The sequence below is a fragment of the Phocoena sinus genome, chromosome 9, assembly GCF_008692025.1.
Source record: "Phocoena sinus isolate mPhoSin1 chromosome 9, mPhoSin1.pri, whole genome shotgun sequence".
Classification (NCBI taxonomy): domain Eukaryota; kingdom Metazoa; phylum Chordata; class Mammalia; order Artiodactyla; family Phocoenidae; genus Phocoena; species Phocoena sinus.
In genome coordinates, this window is record NC_045771.1 from 29,378,527 (window position 1) to 29,395,819 (window position 17,293).

Genomic DNA, 17,293 nt, shown 5'->3' on the forward strand with positions numbered 1-17,293 from the left:
GCGGTGCACGGGCTTCTCACTGTGGTGGCTTCTCTTGTTGCGGAGCATGGGCTCTAGGCACACGGGCTCAGTAGTTGTGGCTCATGGGCTCTGTCACGCAGGCTCAGCAGTTGTGGCGCACGGGCTTAGTTGCTCCGTGGCATGTGGGATCTTCCGGGACCAGGGATTGAACCCGCGTCCCCTGCATGGGCAGGCAGATTCTTAACCACTGCGCCACCGGGGAAGTCCAACTTATGTAATCATTCTTAAGGGCTTGTTACATCCAGAAATATTCCGTGTGTGTAAGCATGTCTGCATGAGGTTTTGCATTGGTGAGATTATTCTATACGTATTCTTGACTTTCGTGGCTTCCTCAGTGTGGCGTGATAGAATTTTTCCATTAAACAGTCTCTGCGCCCCCCAGCACCATGCCCATTGCTTCCTGCCGTAGGCAGTCTCCATACCACTGCAGGATGGTTTTGCTAATTCTGGTTGTGCCGCTGCTCTGCTAAAAATGTACAGTACTTCCCTGCTGGGTATAAAGTGAATTGGCATCCTGGTAAACACAGCAGACTCTGTAGGACCACTGCCAGCATGCTGGCAAATATGAGTTTCTGAGCTTGCGATTCTGAAGGACGCTTCTGGACCCAAAGAATCCCTAAGACAAGCCCTCACTTCCTAGCAGCCAGCTGGTTGGTCTCTGCGGGGATCGCCTGACTTGAACACAGGCCTTTATTTTCAGACTCTGTAACATCGTCTCTCTCTCACGCATATGAAGAAGAGATCTTCCCTTTTTCTTATCATTGCTTTGTAGAGTTGCTAATAATTGAAATGAACAAAGACGGTATTGTGGACTTCGTGTTTGTGTCCTCCCGAAATTCACATGTTGAAACCCTAATTTCCCCCCTCCACACCTGCCCATGATGTGATGGTATTAGGAGGTGGAGCTTTAGAAGGTAATCAGGTCTAGATGAGGTCATGAGGGTGTTGGCCCCATAATGGGATTAGTGCCGGAAGACATTAGAGGTCTCTCTGTCTCTGTCTCTCTACCTTATGAGGACACAGCAAAAAGGCACCCAACAGAAGCCAGGAAGCGGCCTCTCACCAGAACCCAACTGTGCTGGCACCCTGATCTTGGACTTCTCAGCCTCCAGAACTACTGAGAAATAAATATCTGTTTAAGTCACTCAGGCTATGGTATTTTAAGACTGACAGGGAAGGCATTTAGCTTTCTACAAAGGTGATTAATCTACAGCATGGGATTAGATCATATAGACTTATTCTTTTACAGATGAAGAAAATGAGCCTGAGAAACAATGTGTCCTGTCCAAAGCCATGGACTTTAGTGATGAACTTTAACATCTACTGACTTTCAGGTTAATAGACGATGACATCTCGGAATCTTCCTGAGGTCAGAACGAGATTCTGAAAGAGTTTGGAGAAGTCTGACTTATGACAAGGACTATTTTCATTGTTTCCAGTCCTACATTTCTAGGATATGGAGGTTGGGTTGTCCAAACTGGTGGTTCAAACTGCCTGAGTAGTGGCCGCTTACATACACGTGGGATCACAGGTGAATTACTCAATCTCTCTGAACTTTAACATTCTTAAGTAGAAAACGGATCTAAAAATATCTACCTTACAGACTTGTGAATAGGAATAAATAAAATTTTAACTTATTCATTTACTCAACAAATATTTATTAAGTGACTATTTTGTTACAAACGCCGTGCCAAGCAAGATTATGGTAGTGAATCAAACACACTGGCTGCCCTCCTAAAGCTCAAAGTCTGATAGGATTTAAGGTGTGAACAAGTCGGTAGCACGGTTCTTTGCACAGAATCAATGCTCACTTAATAATACAGCAACAGAAGTTTCTGACATTTCTTTTCTTCCCTTCCCTTTTTTGAAACTAACTAATACTGCTGCTTTATCTTTAGATATCCTCTCAGTCACGAACTTTGGGGCATTTATATTAGAATCTCCATGAAGAAGAGGTCCATTCCCCTGCCTTGCTTCTCCCACCTGTCATTCTTCTTTAAACCATTTGCTGGTAGAAAATCTGAACATAGGCCTAATCTGAAAAACTGACATATATTTACTCCACTGCACTTTATGAATCAGAGCTTCTGAAAACAATCAGGTTTTGAAATCAGTCTTGCCCGTGCTTGAGAGCTTGCAAACAGTTTGTAAGGAAATGTCCATCTAATAAAAGGTACTTTGAAAGTCTGCAGAAGGATTACTTACTTCATGTTAATCAAGCATCTCAGTCTATGTGCCCAGTTCGCACGTCCGAGAGCTCTGCCAGAATCTACCCAGTCAGAGCACGCCTAGCAAGGAGACACTGCATGTCCAAGAGATCAGCTTAGAAGCCACACTAAAGGAAAAGCAGCCTAGCGAGGTCCATGCGAGACCTGCCCGGGAACGTGAGAGAAGATCAGGAAGGTTAGTGTGTAAAAACCATGCTATGCACGGGGTAAGCTGGAGCAGAAGTCTTACATGCAGGAACATTCTACAGCCTGTGCGAGCCACAGATGGCTGTTTTAACTGCAGTGCCTTGCGAGAGCTGCAGTTGACAAGGCCAGATGCTCTGAATCGCCAACTGTCAGTTGACATGGCCAGCTCTTACCCATGTGGGCTGAGAAAACCCTGGCCCAGCATGGAACTGGGTCAGCACAGGACATGATTTTTAGAGCCTCAATCTGTCAAGCAGACTTATTTGGAAATAACTGAGCATTGTGAGCAAAAATTGTTAAGGCTCTTCTATGATAATGCATTCATTCAAAAAGCCAAACTGCGTTGTTAGCTGTCCTCTGCAGAGTGAGGGAGAAGGAATTGGTCTAGTAAGTACAGTTTTGGTGCTGTGGGTGGTGTAAATGAAAGGTCTCCTCCACTGATCCAGAGCCTACCTTCCTTCCTCCCAGGCACTGCTGGAGCTGAGGCTTAGTTAGGACACCATAGTGACAGTTGTGAGGCTGCCAAGTGATTTCTCTCCAGTCACAGGTCCTGTTGTCTGAACAGCTAAGGCAAGGCACGATCCACTGGCCTGGAAGAGACAGCAACACTTCTTTGGTTCAGTTTCTATGGGTGAAATTACAGTTTGCAAGTAAGTCTAGAATTCAGCGATGGCACACCATTACAGAAATCACAGAGCAGACCACTCTTATATAAACCCAGTGGAGCAGTGCATGGCCTCCTGCTGACCAAACAGAATCTCAAGTAGTAATTTTTTGTGTGTGTGTGTGTGATACGCGGGCCTCTCAGCGTTGTGGCCTCTCCCGCTAAGGAGCACAGGCTCCGGATGCACAGGCTCAGCAGCCATGGCTCACGGGCCCAGCCGCTCCGCGGCATGTGGGAGCTTCCCGGACCGGGACACGAACCTGTGTCCCCTGCATCGGCAGGCGGGCTCTCAACCACTGCGCCACCAGGGAAACCCTAAAGTAGTAATGTTTTGAAATAACACAGTTCATGCTGAAGTCAAGTATGAATTCTGTTCTGTAAAAACACATACTTAAAAAAAAATTAAAGTGATTGGGTACTACTCAATTATTATTTATTTTCAAACAGTACACGAGGCACTTAATAGGACCAAAGTATATAGGGAGCCACTGATACTGAGGTGGTTGGCCACACATATTTCCTAGCCTAACACATGCTTAGGTTACCAATCCAATAATAGTTACATTCTCTACTCTCCAGAGATTCAAGATACGATAAGACAATTACTTTAATATTCTGATAATTTATTGTTTTGAAGAATAGTGATTGCTCCTTAATCTGATCGGTGGCCTTTTTGCTGTGAATCTCTTCACCTCCTTCTAGCTCTGTCACCTTAATTTTTTCATCTGTTAGATGAGGTGTGTACTGTTCTCCTCACATGATTGGTATGAGGATTTAATGGGATAAAGTATTTAAAGGACCCAGCACAGTTACCACATCATATTCACCTTTGTTAGCAGCTGATTTCAGGCACAAAGTAGGGCACAAGCTTTAGTAAATGTTTATAAGATAAATGAATATTGTCAAAAAGCTGCATTTAAGATTTTTCTTATTTTACTGATAAAGTAATATGCATTCAAAACACTGCAGCTTTTAGTGTGAGTGGACACATTAATAATTTATTAGAAAAATATCATGAAATGACTTTTTTTTTTTTTTTTTTTGCGGTACGCGGGCCTCTCACTGTTGTGGCCTCTCCCGCTGCGGAGTACAGGCTCCGGACGCGCAGGCTCAGCGGTCATGGCTCACGTGCCCAGCCGCTCCGCGGCATGTGGGATCTTCCCGGACTGGGGCACGAACCCGTGTCCCCTGCATCGGCAGGTGGACTCTCAACCACTGCGCCACCAGGGAAGCCCTAAAATGACTTTTGATTTTTGTTTTTTCCTTGTTTATCTTTTCAGGAACGGAGTGTGAACCAGCATGTTAAACATGGAGCAGTTATTTGTGCCCTTTGTGGAGAATACCTTGATGTCTTCAACAATCATCTGCTCTACCCAAAAGGTCTTGCTTATGTTACTGCTTCATGCTTCTCTTCAAAATATCGAGGAGCTATGGGACTTCCCTAGTGGCGCAGTGGTTAAGAATCCGCCTGCCAATGCAGGGGACACGGGTTCGAGTCCTGGTCCAGGACAATCCCACATGCTGCGGAGCAATGAAGCCTGTGTGCCACAACTACTGACCCTCCACTCTAGAGCTCACAGCCACAACTGCTGAGCCCACGTGCAACAACTACTGAAGCCTGAGCACCTTGAACACGTGCTTCGCAAGAAGAGAAGCCACCATAATGAGAAGCCCGTGCACCGCAACGAAGAGTAGCCCCCGCTCGCCACACGCAGCAACGAAGACCCAACACAGCCAAATAAAGAAAGAAAGAAAAGAAAAACCTTTGTTTTAAAAAATGTATTGAGGAGCTAAATATTCCCCGATAGTTTTTGAGTTAGAAAGGAAAGTTTTAAACAAGTTTATCCACTCTGGCTTTGATTTATGGTTCTGCTAACAAAAGTATCCGGTGTGACACTAATTTTAGCAGGAAGAATTTCTACTTTCAGGGGATTAATAGGCTTCATTTTAAATTTCATGACTCGGGGATGTCAGAATTGTGTATGTGAGGGTTTGTGTGTGTGGACATAGTTACAAATAACAAAATACGGAGAGAGATCTAGTTTATAGCTCTTACTGGTTGATCACAGAACAGCCATAAAATGGAATGAAATTGGGTCATTCATAGAGACATGGATGGAACTAGAGCCTGTCATACCTAGTGAAGTAAGTCAGAAAGAGAAAAACAGATATCGTATATTAACGCATATATGTGGAATCTAGAAAAATGGTACAGATGAACCTATTGGCAGGGCAGGAATAGAGATGCAGACTTCTTAGAGAACGGACCTGTGGACATGGTGGGGGGAAGGGGGGTGGGATGAATTGGGAGATTGGGATGGACATAAATACACTACCATGTGTAAAATAGATAGCTAATGGGAACCTGCTATATAGCACAGGGAGCTCAGCTTGGTGCTCTGTGGTGACCTAGATGGGTGGGATGGAGGGGGTGTGGGAGGTCCAAGAGGGAGGGGATATATGTATACGTATAGCTGATTCACTTTTTTGTACAGTAGAAAGTAACACACCATTGTAAAGCAACTATACCCCAATTAAAAAAAAAAAAAGCATGGGTATATTAAGAGAGAGAAACTGGGAGAAACAGAAGGAAATAGAAAGGAAAGGAGACAAGAAGAGTATGACTTCCAAGGAAGAGATGAATACACACAGCAAAATTGCTTTAGTGGAGCGCTGTGCCAACAGGAGCAGAGAGCTGAGCTACTGGACAGTCCAAAAGTAATGTGGACTTGTTTGTTCCTCTTACCATACAATTTTTTCTTTGCTTTGTTTTTTAAACTTAATGTGAATTCCAGAAAACTGCCTTATTCAATATCTACCCATTAAATATACTATCTCCACAATTTCAGGTCTGGTGAATGACCTTCCATTTCTCTACATACATATCACGCTCCATCTAGGAGGATTTTCATTCAATACAGTGTTGAAGTATGTACCCTGTTAGGTATTAGGCACTCTTGTTGTTAAAATAAGGTAATAACTAAGAAAGAAATAGTTAACATTGTTATAGCACCTCTCAGATGTCAGGGATGTTCTGAGCACTTTAATATATTAACTTATTTAAACTCAGAGACACCCTATTATCACCCACATTGTGCTAATGACTTAACTGGGACTCAGAAAGGTTAAGTTACTTGTCCAATATATTCCAGCTAGGAGGTGGTAGACCCAGGAATGGAGCTGAAGAGTCAGCTCCAGAGTCCATGCTGTTGATTATAATGTGAAACCTCAAAAATTATAATCAGGTGAGAAGGGTACAATTTATACATGTAAAAAGCTTAATAATAGGTAATTCATAATTAAGAAAAAATATCAGTGTGGTACTCAAAGAGCCTGGGCTTTGGAGACATACACACCTGGGCTCTCCTTCCAGGTAGCTCTGTGGACCTCAACTCAGTACATTAAAGTCACCTGGAACGGTTTTAAAAATCCTCATGCCCAGGTCGTACCCTAGACTGATTATCTCAGAACCACTGGATACGGAACTCAGGTATCAGTATTTTTTTTAATGTTTTTCAAGTGATTCCAATATGCAGTCAAGGTTGAGAACCACTGTTTACCTCGGACAAATTACTTAATCTTTTCATGATTACATTTACTTCTCTTTAAGAAAAATATGTAGAGCATCGGCCACAGTGCCTTTATACTAGAAATTGATGAATATATTTTACCGTCCCCACCCAACTTCACCTTAAGCAAGCCATGGCAGATCAGAATAAAGACAGCACCATGGGGGTCAGAGTTGTCTGGCAGGTTCCGTGGAGCAGATAAGATGTGAAGAGGGGTTTGTGAATAGATAAGATTCGGAGAGGTGGAATGGATGATTTTAAGTGGAGACAGACCTGACAGGAGTGAGACTGAAGAAGTGACTGCTCTCCACGACAGACCGTATATACTGGAGATAAAAAGAAGGTCTGCTCGGTGAAAGTTGTTTCCAAGTTTGTAGATGGAGAGAATAGCAGTAATACTTAAAGATACAACACTGAACATTTGGGAGCGGTGCTGAGGTTTGAATGGCAAAATGAAGACCATTCTCAAAAGTGTTTGTTTCTCCATCCGATTCTCTTTTATAATTCTTCTGCGGTTTTCATTCAGAATATATCTTGCTTTCTAATTCTAATTTTGCCCTGGCATACAGGGTTTGTAACCAGTTATCCACATCTTTCACATCTTTGTTTGGTTCCTAATACTATTTGATTTAGACACGGCCTTTACGTTTATCCTTCGTCGATGAATTCCTCAAGAAAACCTCCTTCTGAAATAGTCTTTTTTTTTCCATAGACGTTTTGTGGGTTGTGGATACAGTTGGAAGGGGCCTGGGATCTCCTCTTTTCCATCCTCTTCTTTTATAGTGAGGATAACTGAGGCCCAAGATGTTAAATGACAGAAGTGGGATCATGCCAACAACAGGGCTGGACCAAAATCGAGGTCTCAGAGTCTCCAGTGTGCTGATCCTTTTATCACGTTAGGTTAGGTCAGCACATAATCATCAGCTGAAAATGCAATATGGCTCAGCAGTCTCTCTGGTAGCACTTATAGAAGAAAACCACAAACAGGTTGTCGCAATAAATGTATTTTTATAAGCTGGATTTATTCAGTGGGTTCATGTACTCAGAGACTATGTTTTTTTCGTAAGATGGTGGTATGCTGGGGACATAAATGTGTTTCTGAAAATGAGATGTTATTTAATAATACTTTGAAGGGCTCAGTTTTCCTCAGATCCTTGAGTACCTAACAGTGTGTGTATCCCCTCCCCAAATACTGTCTCCTCACCCGACTCCCAAACTCATTGACAGCTAGTTTTGCACAAACCAAGATCTTTGGCCATTTGCTGCTAAGGCTGAAGAAACAGGTGACCAGTTGCATGCACAAAGATACAAATATGTATTAGCTTGTGGCCATAAAATCACATGCACATAAAAAAAGATGCCTGATTGGGTCTCTGAAAACTTAGCTCCAATGGTTCCTGCTACTATATATTTATAGTCATAACTCTTTGCATTTTTGTATCACTTAATAATGCCTTTTTTATTGTGAGTTAGTAATACTACTTGAAATAGTAGACATCTGTATAACATCTGCAGGACTGGGCTTTCTTGACATTTTAAATGATTCCAGCTCAACAAAAATTGTCAAGAAGAAGGACATAAATTCTGTGTTATATATTTAAACAATGAATGAATCAAAGCTGTGATTTCTGAAATAAGGTATGACATATGTCTTAGGGAATAACATTCTGAGGAATGAAATTGCCTTTTGGGAGCAGTTATTTAATTTATCATTATAGCTTTATATTTAATGCAAGTTAAATTTCAGCCATTTAAGTGAATTGGATTGGGTGATATAATGGAGAAAAGAAGTTCGACTTTGTGATTTAGGGCCATGGTGAGATGTAAAATCATATAAATGACAGCACTAATTCCTGAATCTATAATGCTATAAAATAAGGCAGTTTTTACTTAAGAAGAAAAAATACATTTATATTTTCAATATTAGAAATACTAAACTGTAAGTTGTTATATTTCCTTCCAAAAAAAGATACGATAGGGCTTCCCTGGTGGCACAGTGGTTGAGAGTCCGCCTGTCGATGAGGGGACGTGGGTTCGTGCCCCGGTCTGGGAAGATCCCACATGCCGCGAAGCGGCTGGGCCCATGGGCCATGACTGCTGAGCCTGCGCGTCTGGAGCCTGTGCTCCGCAACGGGAGAGGCCACATCAGTGAGAGGCCCGCGTACCGCAAAAAAAAAAAAGATACGATAAAAGCTTTTGTTTACATATTATAAAATGCAATCTAAATTATTTTCTTTAAATGTAATTCTCACTCAATGATCATATAAATTTCTTCTTTCTGCAAATTAGAAGAATCATTTTTTCTTTACTGAGCAAAAGATTTTATTCTTAGGTTGTGTCTTATAGTTAAACTTTTCAAAAGGCTAGAATTCAACTTAGTAAAAAGAAGTCACTCAAAATTATATTAGCTAGGGCTTCCCTGGTGGCGCAGTGGTTGAGAGTCCGCCTGCCAATGCAGGGGACGTGGGTTCGTGCCCCGGTCCGGGAAGATCCCACATGCGCAGGGCGGCTGGGCCCGTGAGCCATGGCCGCTGAGCCTGCGCGTCCGGAACCTGTGCTCCGCGGCGGGAGAGGCCACAGCAGTGAGAGGCCCGTGTACCGCAAAAAAAAAAAAAAAAAAAAAAAAAAAAAATTATATTAGCTAGTGTTATTGAAAAAACATTTTTCAAGGAGAAAAAATGGATTCAGTTCTGCCAAATAACTGTAATGTGCTGTGAAAATAAGATTTTGGAGCCATTCTATGGCCTTATAAGCTAAAGCAAGAGTCCTAAAATAAACGTCCTCCCAATGTCATCTAATGTGACAACTTCTTTCTATAGAAGGGAATCCTACCATCAAGGAAGGAAATCATCTCTGACAGCAAAAAAAAAAAAGTGCATTCTTGCAAAGTGCTGTCTCTGATCTCACTCATTTGCTTTGAATCTTTAGGTCTCTAGGACCTCAAGGATGGAGCTGTTGTCTCTAGCTGATTGTGCCCTGCTGCTAAGAGTCTTCTGTGAAAGAGAGGAGGGCTTGGATCATGGTTTTAGTTCAGCCACTATTTTAAAATCATATCTCAGACACTGAAAGATGAATAAGGTACAATCTTTGCTCTGGACACACTTGTGATCTACATGCAGCCATCAGTACAAACTTATCGCTGATGTACCTTTGACATATTAATACACGTACCCTGTACTACACGTACACCTACTCCTCTATGTATATATTACATATATACATATCCATCATAAAACATAAAAATAAGCATAATTAAATAAAAATAAATGTACATATATTTTCATCTTTACTGGCTTCTTCCCTGTGGATTGTTCTGTGCCACTCACTCCCCTTGCATGGCTGCAGTATTCCACTTTGAAGACTACTGATTAGAGGAAGAGAGAGAAACATGTAAATTAGATACTTGAAATACAATGAGGTGAGTGCTATTTGTAGACATATGTCCAGGATATTCTGGGTGCGTAGAAGAGAAGCAACTCTAGGGGTGGGGTAGTAAAGAAGGACTTCCTAGGGAGTAGTCTGGAGTCCTGCAGCTGATTATCAGCATGAAATGAGGTCAAGAGGCTAAGATGGGGCTTCCCTCATGGCGCAGTGGTTAAGAATCCACCTGCCCATGCAGGGGACATGGGTTCGATCCCTGGTCTGGGAAGATCCCACATGCCGTGGAGCAACTAAGTCTGTGCACCACAACTACTGAGCCTGCACTATAGGGCCCCCGTGCCGCAACTACTGAGCCCATGTGCTGCAAGTACTGAAGCCTGCACGCCTAGAGCGTGTGCTCCGCAACAAAGAGTAGCCCCTGATCGTTGCAACTAGAGAAAGCCCATGTGTAGCAAGGAAGACCCAATGCAGAGCAAAAAAGAAAGAAGAAAAAGAGGCTAGGACGAGTTGGGAGAGATAGGAGAGGTCAGATTATTGTCAGATTAAGGAATATGAACTTGACTGGGGTGTCAATATTGTGTTTTTTTTTTTAAAGAGGCATAACTACTCAAGTTACCAGAAGGCCCCTGTGTTTTTTTGTTTTTAATTTTATTTATTTTTGGGCTGCACTGGATCTTCATTGCTGCACCCGGGCTTTCTAGTTGTGGCGAGTGGGGGCTACTCTTAGTTGCAGTGCGCGGGCTTCTCATTGCAGTGACTTCTCTTGTTGCAGAGCATGGGCTCTAGGCACGCAGGCTTCAGTAGTTGCGGCACGTGGGCTCAGTAGTTGTGGCTTGCGGGCTTAGTTGCTCCACGGCACGTGGGATCTTCCTGGGCCAGGGATTGAACCCGTGTCCCCTGCACTGGCAGGCATATTCTTAACCACTGTGCCACCAGGGAAGTCCCAAGGCCCCTGTTTTATGGCAGCCTCTCTTGTAAGAACCAGGCATGGCTTCAGAACAGGGCCTGGCATAAGTTACTGCAAGTTTAACGGACAGAAGAAGCTGCCACTTCTTGAGGAATCTCAGTAATGTATCTTCAACTTTTTGTTGAAGAACTTTTGACTCGGTTCAGCAGGAGGAACAGAATTAAGTTGTTTTTATGATTCTCATAAATTGTCATCTGATAAAAAATACCTAGACACATTGGTGTCTCCTTTGTATATAAGAGTATATATCTCATTTAGCCAAGAATCGTAAATCATACCACCTGACACACCATAATGGGTAAATTCCTCCCTATGCACTGACTGTAATTTATTATTTAGGACACATGTTCAAGAAATGCCCACGTTTGTTAGCCGTGCATGCCAAATTGCAATTTGTCCCACCCGTTTGTGAAACTCATTTCCTGTTCAAGCTGTGGTGTGAAGTTCATGGCAAGGGTAGAAAAGCTCCTGAGTGTTTTCTCAGACTTTTTACATGGAGGGAGACTTGGGGTCAGGAGGCCAGAGCAGTAACCAGGAATCACAGAGAAGATGCTCTTTGCTCCTCTTACTGTCTTGGAGGCATTTTTAGTTCCAGCTAGCCTCCACTGAAAGAACAGTGCTGGGGAAGGAAAGAAACAGGGGAAGTAGACAGTGGCACCAAAGTGCCTCATTCCAGGTCTGCCCTAGGCGTAGGCAGGATTGAACACTGTAATTTGAATTTGACATCATGGTTTTCCTGCCTCTATGCATGTTCAATGTATGGGAGATGTTAGTGACCATTCCCAAAGATTTTTTTTTTAACTAAAAGAAATGGTTTAAAACTGAACTTGTAGCCTTTCCAGTTCTTTGGGTTCACAAGGTCAACTTATTTTGTACCTACTCTGTGGAAAGTATAGTGTTAAGCGAATTGGTAGAGTGTGAACAACTGAGACGCCCTGCTCTCATGCAGCTGACAGCCCAGGAAGACTGACATCAAACAATCAACTACACATTTAATCATTTGAATAATTGAGGAAATCACCATGGAAGAAGAACACTGGGTGCTATGAAAATACGTAATAAGGAAAACAAGTCAGAGACTCAAGGAAGGCATTACGGCACAAGTGACTTTTTGGCTGAAATCTAAAGGTGAATATGCATTAACTGAGCAAAGAGCAGAGGATGAAAAGAAAAGCATTTGATTAATCAAAATATTTCACATATTAAAACAATGCATTTACATTAATTTTATGTGCTGTAGTTCATATTAATGAAAAAGTGTCATATTACCTTGATTTTTTTTTGTACAAGAAGAGTTTAATAAATAAACATCTACTACTTATCTATATTAAAGGATTTTTTAAAAAAAAAGTAGAAATGATATCCAGTGTAATAGTCACCTTTTGTGTCCCCAGATGGACAGGTCTTTAGTCCCGGCTGTGAAATGGCTTCAATGTAGTCAGAAGAAATGGGCTGTAACCCGCAGGTTTCCTCTGGTTGAATCAGCAAACCACAATCCTGCATTAAAATGATAAAAATTAGCTGTATAGTAATTAACCTGACCTGTAGTGATAAAATCTACAAAACAAGACTTTCTGTGCCAAATAACTTTTGGATAAAAGGGAGCAATTCTTGTTTGCCCTTCTCTTGATATTTATTCATCAATAGTTGTTTTTGCTATTAATAGCTACTTCCATTAGGGGCTTCATATTAATAAATTCTAATGATAAGTTAATCTTTATTTTGGCATTGATACTCATGTTACTGCTCTGCCAATTTTTAAAGAAATAAATGTCAGTTTTACTTTAAAAATATACCTGTGTGTTGTTGACTCATTAAAAATATAACATAGTATAATAGAGGACAATATATCAAGGGGAAAAGACTCAATGTGAGAAAAGAAATGGGAAATATTTGGGGAGAATGTTAATTTAACAGATGAATTTCATTTCAACACACATTTATTGAGGATCTATGATATGCTAGAAATGGAATCAAATACATATATTTTATCTAAAGCACCTTCACATATTTATAAAAGTATGTAACAGCTCACTGCAATGAAATTCATTAGGGAGGCATGTTCTGTACTAAGCAATGCCTTCCATAGTCTGCCATATGCATTGAAGAGCGGCAGTTCGTTGGCTTTGAAATCTCTCCTCTGCTCTAGTAGGCTGTCCTGCTCTCATTTTCTCTTAGCTTATCCTACAAAGCTATTGGCATCTGTACCTGTCCTGTTTCCCTCTATCCCACCTCACCTGGTTCCACTGCCACTCTTTTCACCGGGTTCTCTCAGCCTACCACAACTAAGGCCAGGTAAAAATGCTAAAATCACTCTGAGGAATGCTTTCTTCCTAATTTTGCACGGAGAGCATCTCTTTGTGTCTTAGGTCTCTTGAAACGGTAGCACAGTTAGGTGTTACTGTCTGTCGGCATCATTTGTTTCCTTCATACTCTTCACCACTTGGTAATTGCATTGGTTATTTGTGCCTTTCCACTAGACTGAATACTCCATGAGAATGGATAATTATTTGGCTCCCACATACACCCAGCCCCTAGCGTACAGTAGATAATGATAAATATTTGTTGAATGTGTAAAATGTTACAGTTAGTTGTCCCCCTTTTTATATTATAAATTCTCAGTAATGGAGAGAAAATTGTTTTGACCTCTTGTTTGCTCTGTACCTCTGCCTCTAATGAGCAATTTCTGGTCAGCTTCCCTCAGACTTTCAAACATCCTAACCACCAACTCAGATTCCTAGATCTCATACCAACATGTCCGGATATTAAGGAAAAAAAGGAATGGAGGTAGTGTGCGACTTTTTGAAATCTTGACTTAGTACACATATTTTCATTCTTTAATTCATGACTGAAATTGAAGTTTAGGAAACTGATTAAAATTAGAATTGTGATTTGTATTAAAATGTTCATCATAATAAAGCAGTTAAAAATAACAGAGTTTATAATGATGTGAGAAGATTTAGTCTGAATAAATATCTATGAATGATATATGTTAATGTATGTGTGATATCTATCCATCTATCTATCCATTTGTTTTAGGTGGAGACTAGACCTTTTTTGCCAGAAAAATGGCATTATGTATCTATCAGATTGAAAAAAAATGTTTTATATCAAATGTTAGGGAGGGTGGGGAGAAATAATTACCATTAAATACTGCTGATAAGGAGTACAAATTAGTTCAGCTACTTTGGAAGGTAGTTCACAGTAAAATTAAAAATTCACAGACTCCGTAGCCCCAAAGTTAGACTTTTCAAAGTCTACTCCAGAAAAACCCTCATGCAATGCATAAAGAACATGTATAAAGATAGATCTAAATGAACGAAGATGGAGAGATTTCCCAGGCATATAATTAAGAAAAAACTGAAGACCTTGTTTTGTTCCAGAATAATACATTCCACACGAAGCACATCGTGAACATGTGGCAAAGTCATCTAAATTCAGGTATTTCAGACTGAGGTGTTGCGTTCAAGTTATTAACAATGCAAATAATGTCGAAACATTCCTAAAAGTCTGGATTTAGATAAACGTTTGTCTAGAGATGATTGTTTGTTTGGGGTCTCTGTGGGGTGTGTGTGTGTGTGTGTGTGTGTGTGTGATTGTGCCCTAATACTCATCTGGAGGGCATTAGAAAGAGTCTAGATCCCAGATGCCAAAGCCCCAGTGGGTATCTTCGAAGCTGAACATATTATTGGCTGTATCAATCAGTTAGAAAGATGTATTGTTAGGTGTGCTGATGGCTTATCCAGTAGGAAACCAAACTCAATCTCTGATGAGTGGGTGTGGGCTATTTCAGATATGTTAGCCACAGGCAGCCTTTCTGAGGAATGACATCTGAACTGAAGGATGTGAAAAACTGGGGGGATGAAAATTTCAAGAAGAGGGAGTTGCATGTCAAAGGTCACAAGGTGGGAAAAAGGTTTATCTGACATCTTAGGCAAAAAAAATTATTAAAAAAACTATGTTGACAATCTATATTTTAATAATCAAATCATGACATTTTTTTTCTTGAGATGTACCTCCAAGGTTATCTGCTACAAACTCCTACTCAGAGGAAGAATGATAATCCATGATGTGGTCCTGAGCAATTCTGGATACAGCTTTCAAATGGAAAGGTATTGATTTAATACCTAGAACCTGCAAAGTGCCTTGCTAGAATGCAGGTACTTGACCTCAAGCAACATAATCTAGTTCATCATCAGAAGTTTCTTCTTAATCCTGAACTGAACTCCATTTATTTGTTCTAATTATCCTCTTCGGTGCAGTTTAGAACACATTTATCATAATAATATAGAAGCATGTTCTGACCTGACTTCAAAGGTGCTGAAACAAATGACTGGCAATAGAGAATAATAATATTTTTAAATGTTCAATGTTTGCACTTACTGAATACCCAAGATCCCACATATGAGCCTATTATAATAGAGTAAACATAATGCAGAACATAGAAAAGCATAATGTAAGTGGGAACCAGACAGGGTGACCGCTCCGGCTGCTTAGAATCTTGGCCTTGTCTTCGCGTTTGAATTGTTCCCCGGCGTGGTGATATCTCTACCTCAGATGGAGGCTCCTACGGGGTACCTGTTCTTCCACAGTCAGCAGGTCAGCCCTGTGATACTTGCACTCATGAATTTTAGTCCAGCTTTGCCATGAACTGGCTGTGTGCTACTGAGTAAGTCACTTGATCTAGTTTTCTCAATATAAAATGGTGAAAGGTAGAGAGAAGATACCACAGCAGATGATGTGAGGTGCCTACACAATATTCATTCTCCCTTCTTCCTTTCTAGTAGAAAGACCTTCATTTTGTTGGAGGGAGCAATGTGTTTAGCATTAAAAAAAATCAAACAAATAAAACTCTATTTCCCAGTCTCCTTTGTAGCTAAACATGGCCATGTGACACAATTCCAGCCAAAGAAATATAAGTGGAAATTGGCTACAGATCTCTGGAAAAATTTTGTTTCCCTGATGTCATGTTTTCTTTGTTACTCTGTTTCCGATTTCTGCTAGGAATGTGGATGTGAGCCTGAAGGAGGAGCAGCCATGTTGTAATCATGAGGAAACCATGAGCAGAAAGATAGGAAGTAGGATGCCTATGCTGCTGTAAAGCTGTCGCATGCTGACTTTGGGCTGCCCGCCTCTGCACTTCTTGCATTGGAAGAAAAACAAACACTTACTTGGTCAAACCACTATGGAAATATAATATGCAGCCAAACTTCTCTCTTCCTCTAAGAGTTTGTGAAACCTATTGTTGGGCCACATGAAACTTTGAGAATCCCTTTAGATCTTAAAAGTGATAAACCCCACTAATAAAAAAAATTAAACAATTTTTGAAAGGGAAAAACTCATTAGCATATCTCATTCTTTCTTCACTGGTGTGATCAGTAATTTAGTCACATTCAGGCATATTCAAGAAAATGAATAATAGCTCTTCTGGCCTTACATGTCATCTCTTGGAGCCCCTGAGTCTAGGTACACGGAAAAGGTAGTATTTAGCAGAGAAGCTTAAAATTTACCCCAGAAATCTCCACATTTAGAGTGTATCCCTTTGCTGGAGACTTCACAAATTCCTGAATGGACTGTCATAGCTTTCAACAGAGTGCAATGAGATAATTAATGGGTTTTCTTGTTCAAACATGTGCAGAGTATATGCGTTTAGTACATAATTTTAAAAATTTGCTTAACTTTTCATGAAATGCTGTAGTTACCAACAGAAGATATTAAGGTGCCCTTGGCTTCACCCTCTGCCCTACCCATGAATACATGACCACTGTTCTTGTTACCAATTCCTCTGGAAACCCATTTAGTTTTTTACAGATGTATTTGGCCACAAATGAATTAGTAGTACTTTTCATTTTTATGTGATTTTGCTATATTTTTAGAGCGATATCAAATTGGACTATTTGATCTAGTAGGTAATTTTAAACCTTACCTACTTTTTTGGTGCCACAGAATCATTCTTTTAAGATCAAACAGTTCTCCCTTTCTTCTACTAAAAAATGAAAAATGTCCACATTCTAAATTTAAAAATATACATTTACTCCTTGTGGCACCCAGATTTTCCAGAGGGACCCATTTCTTTCCCCTGGGCTGCTGCTATTTCTAATAAGTCAGTAGTGACTGCTCAGACTTTACAATATTGGCACGGTTGCCTCCCTGCAGAAAGGCAGAGTCCTCTTCCAGATTAAGAATGTTCCTTTTCCCATAAGAGACAAAATTCTTGATGAGCTAATTTTACTATCTTGTTTCAAAAGGATGAATAATTTTCTGTCTTCACATTGCC

At 40.8% G+C, this 17,293-nt stretch overlaps 1 protein-coding gene across 1 annotated transcript in view; it reads right to left on the reverse strand.

Annotated features, from left to right (window-relative positions):
- The window catches only part of CPED1 (cadherin like and PC-esterase domain containing 1), a 294,480-nt gene that overhangs the window by 36,704 nt on the left and 240,483 nt on the right, over positions 1–17,293 (reverse strand). The window contains exons 16-17 of the mRNA XM_032643898.1: positions 12,396–12,513; positions 2,889–3,025 (exon numbers count right to left, since the gene is read on the reverse strand). Of these exons, the coding sequence (XP_032499789.1) occupies positions 2,889–3,025; positions 12,396–12,513 (255 nt within the window). The remainder of the gene's footprint in view (positions 1–2,888; positions 3,026–12,395; positions 12,514–17,293) is intronic.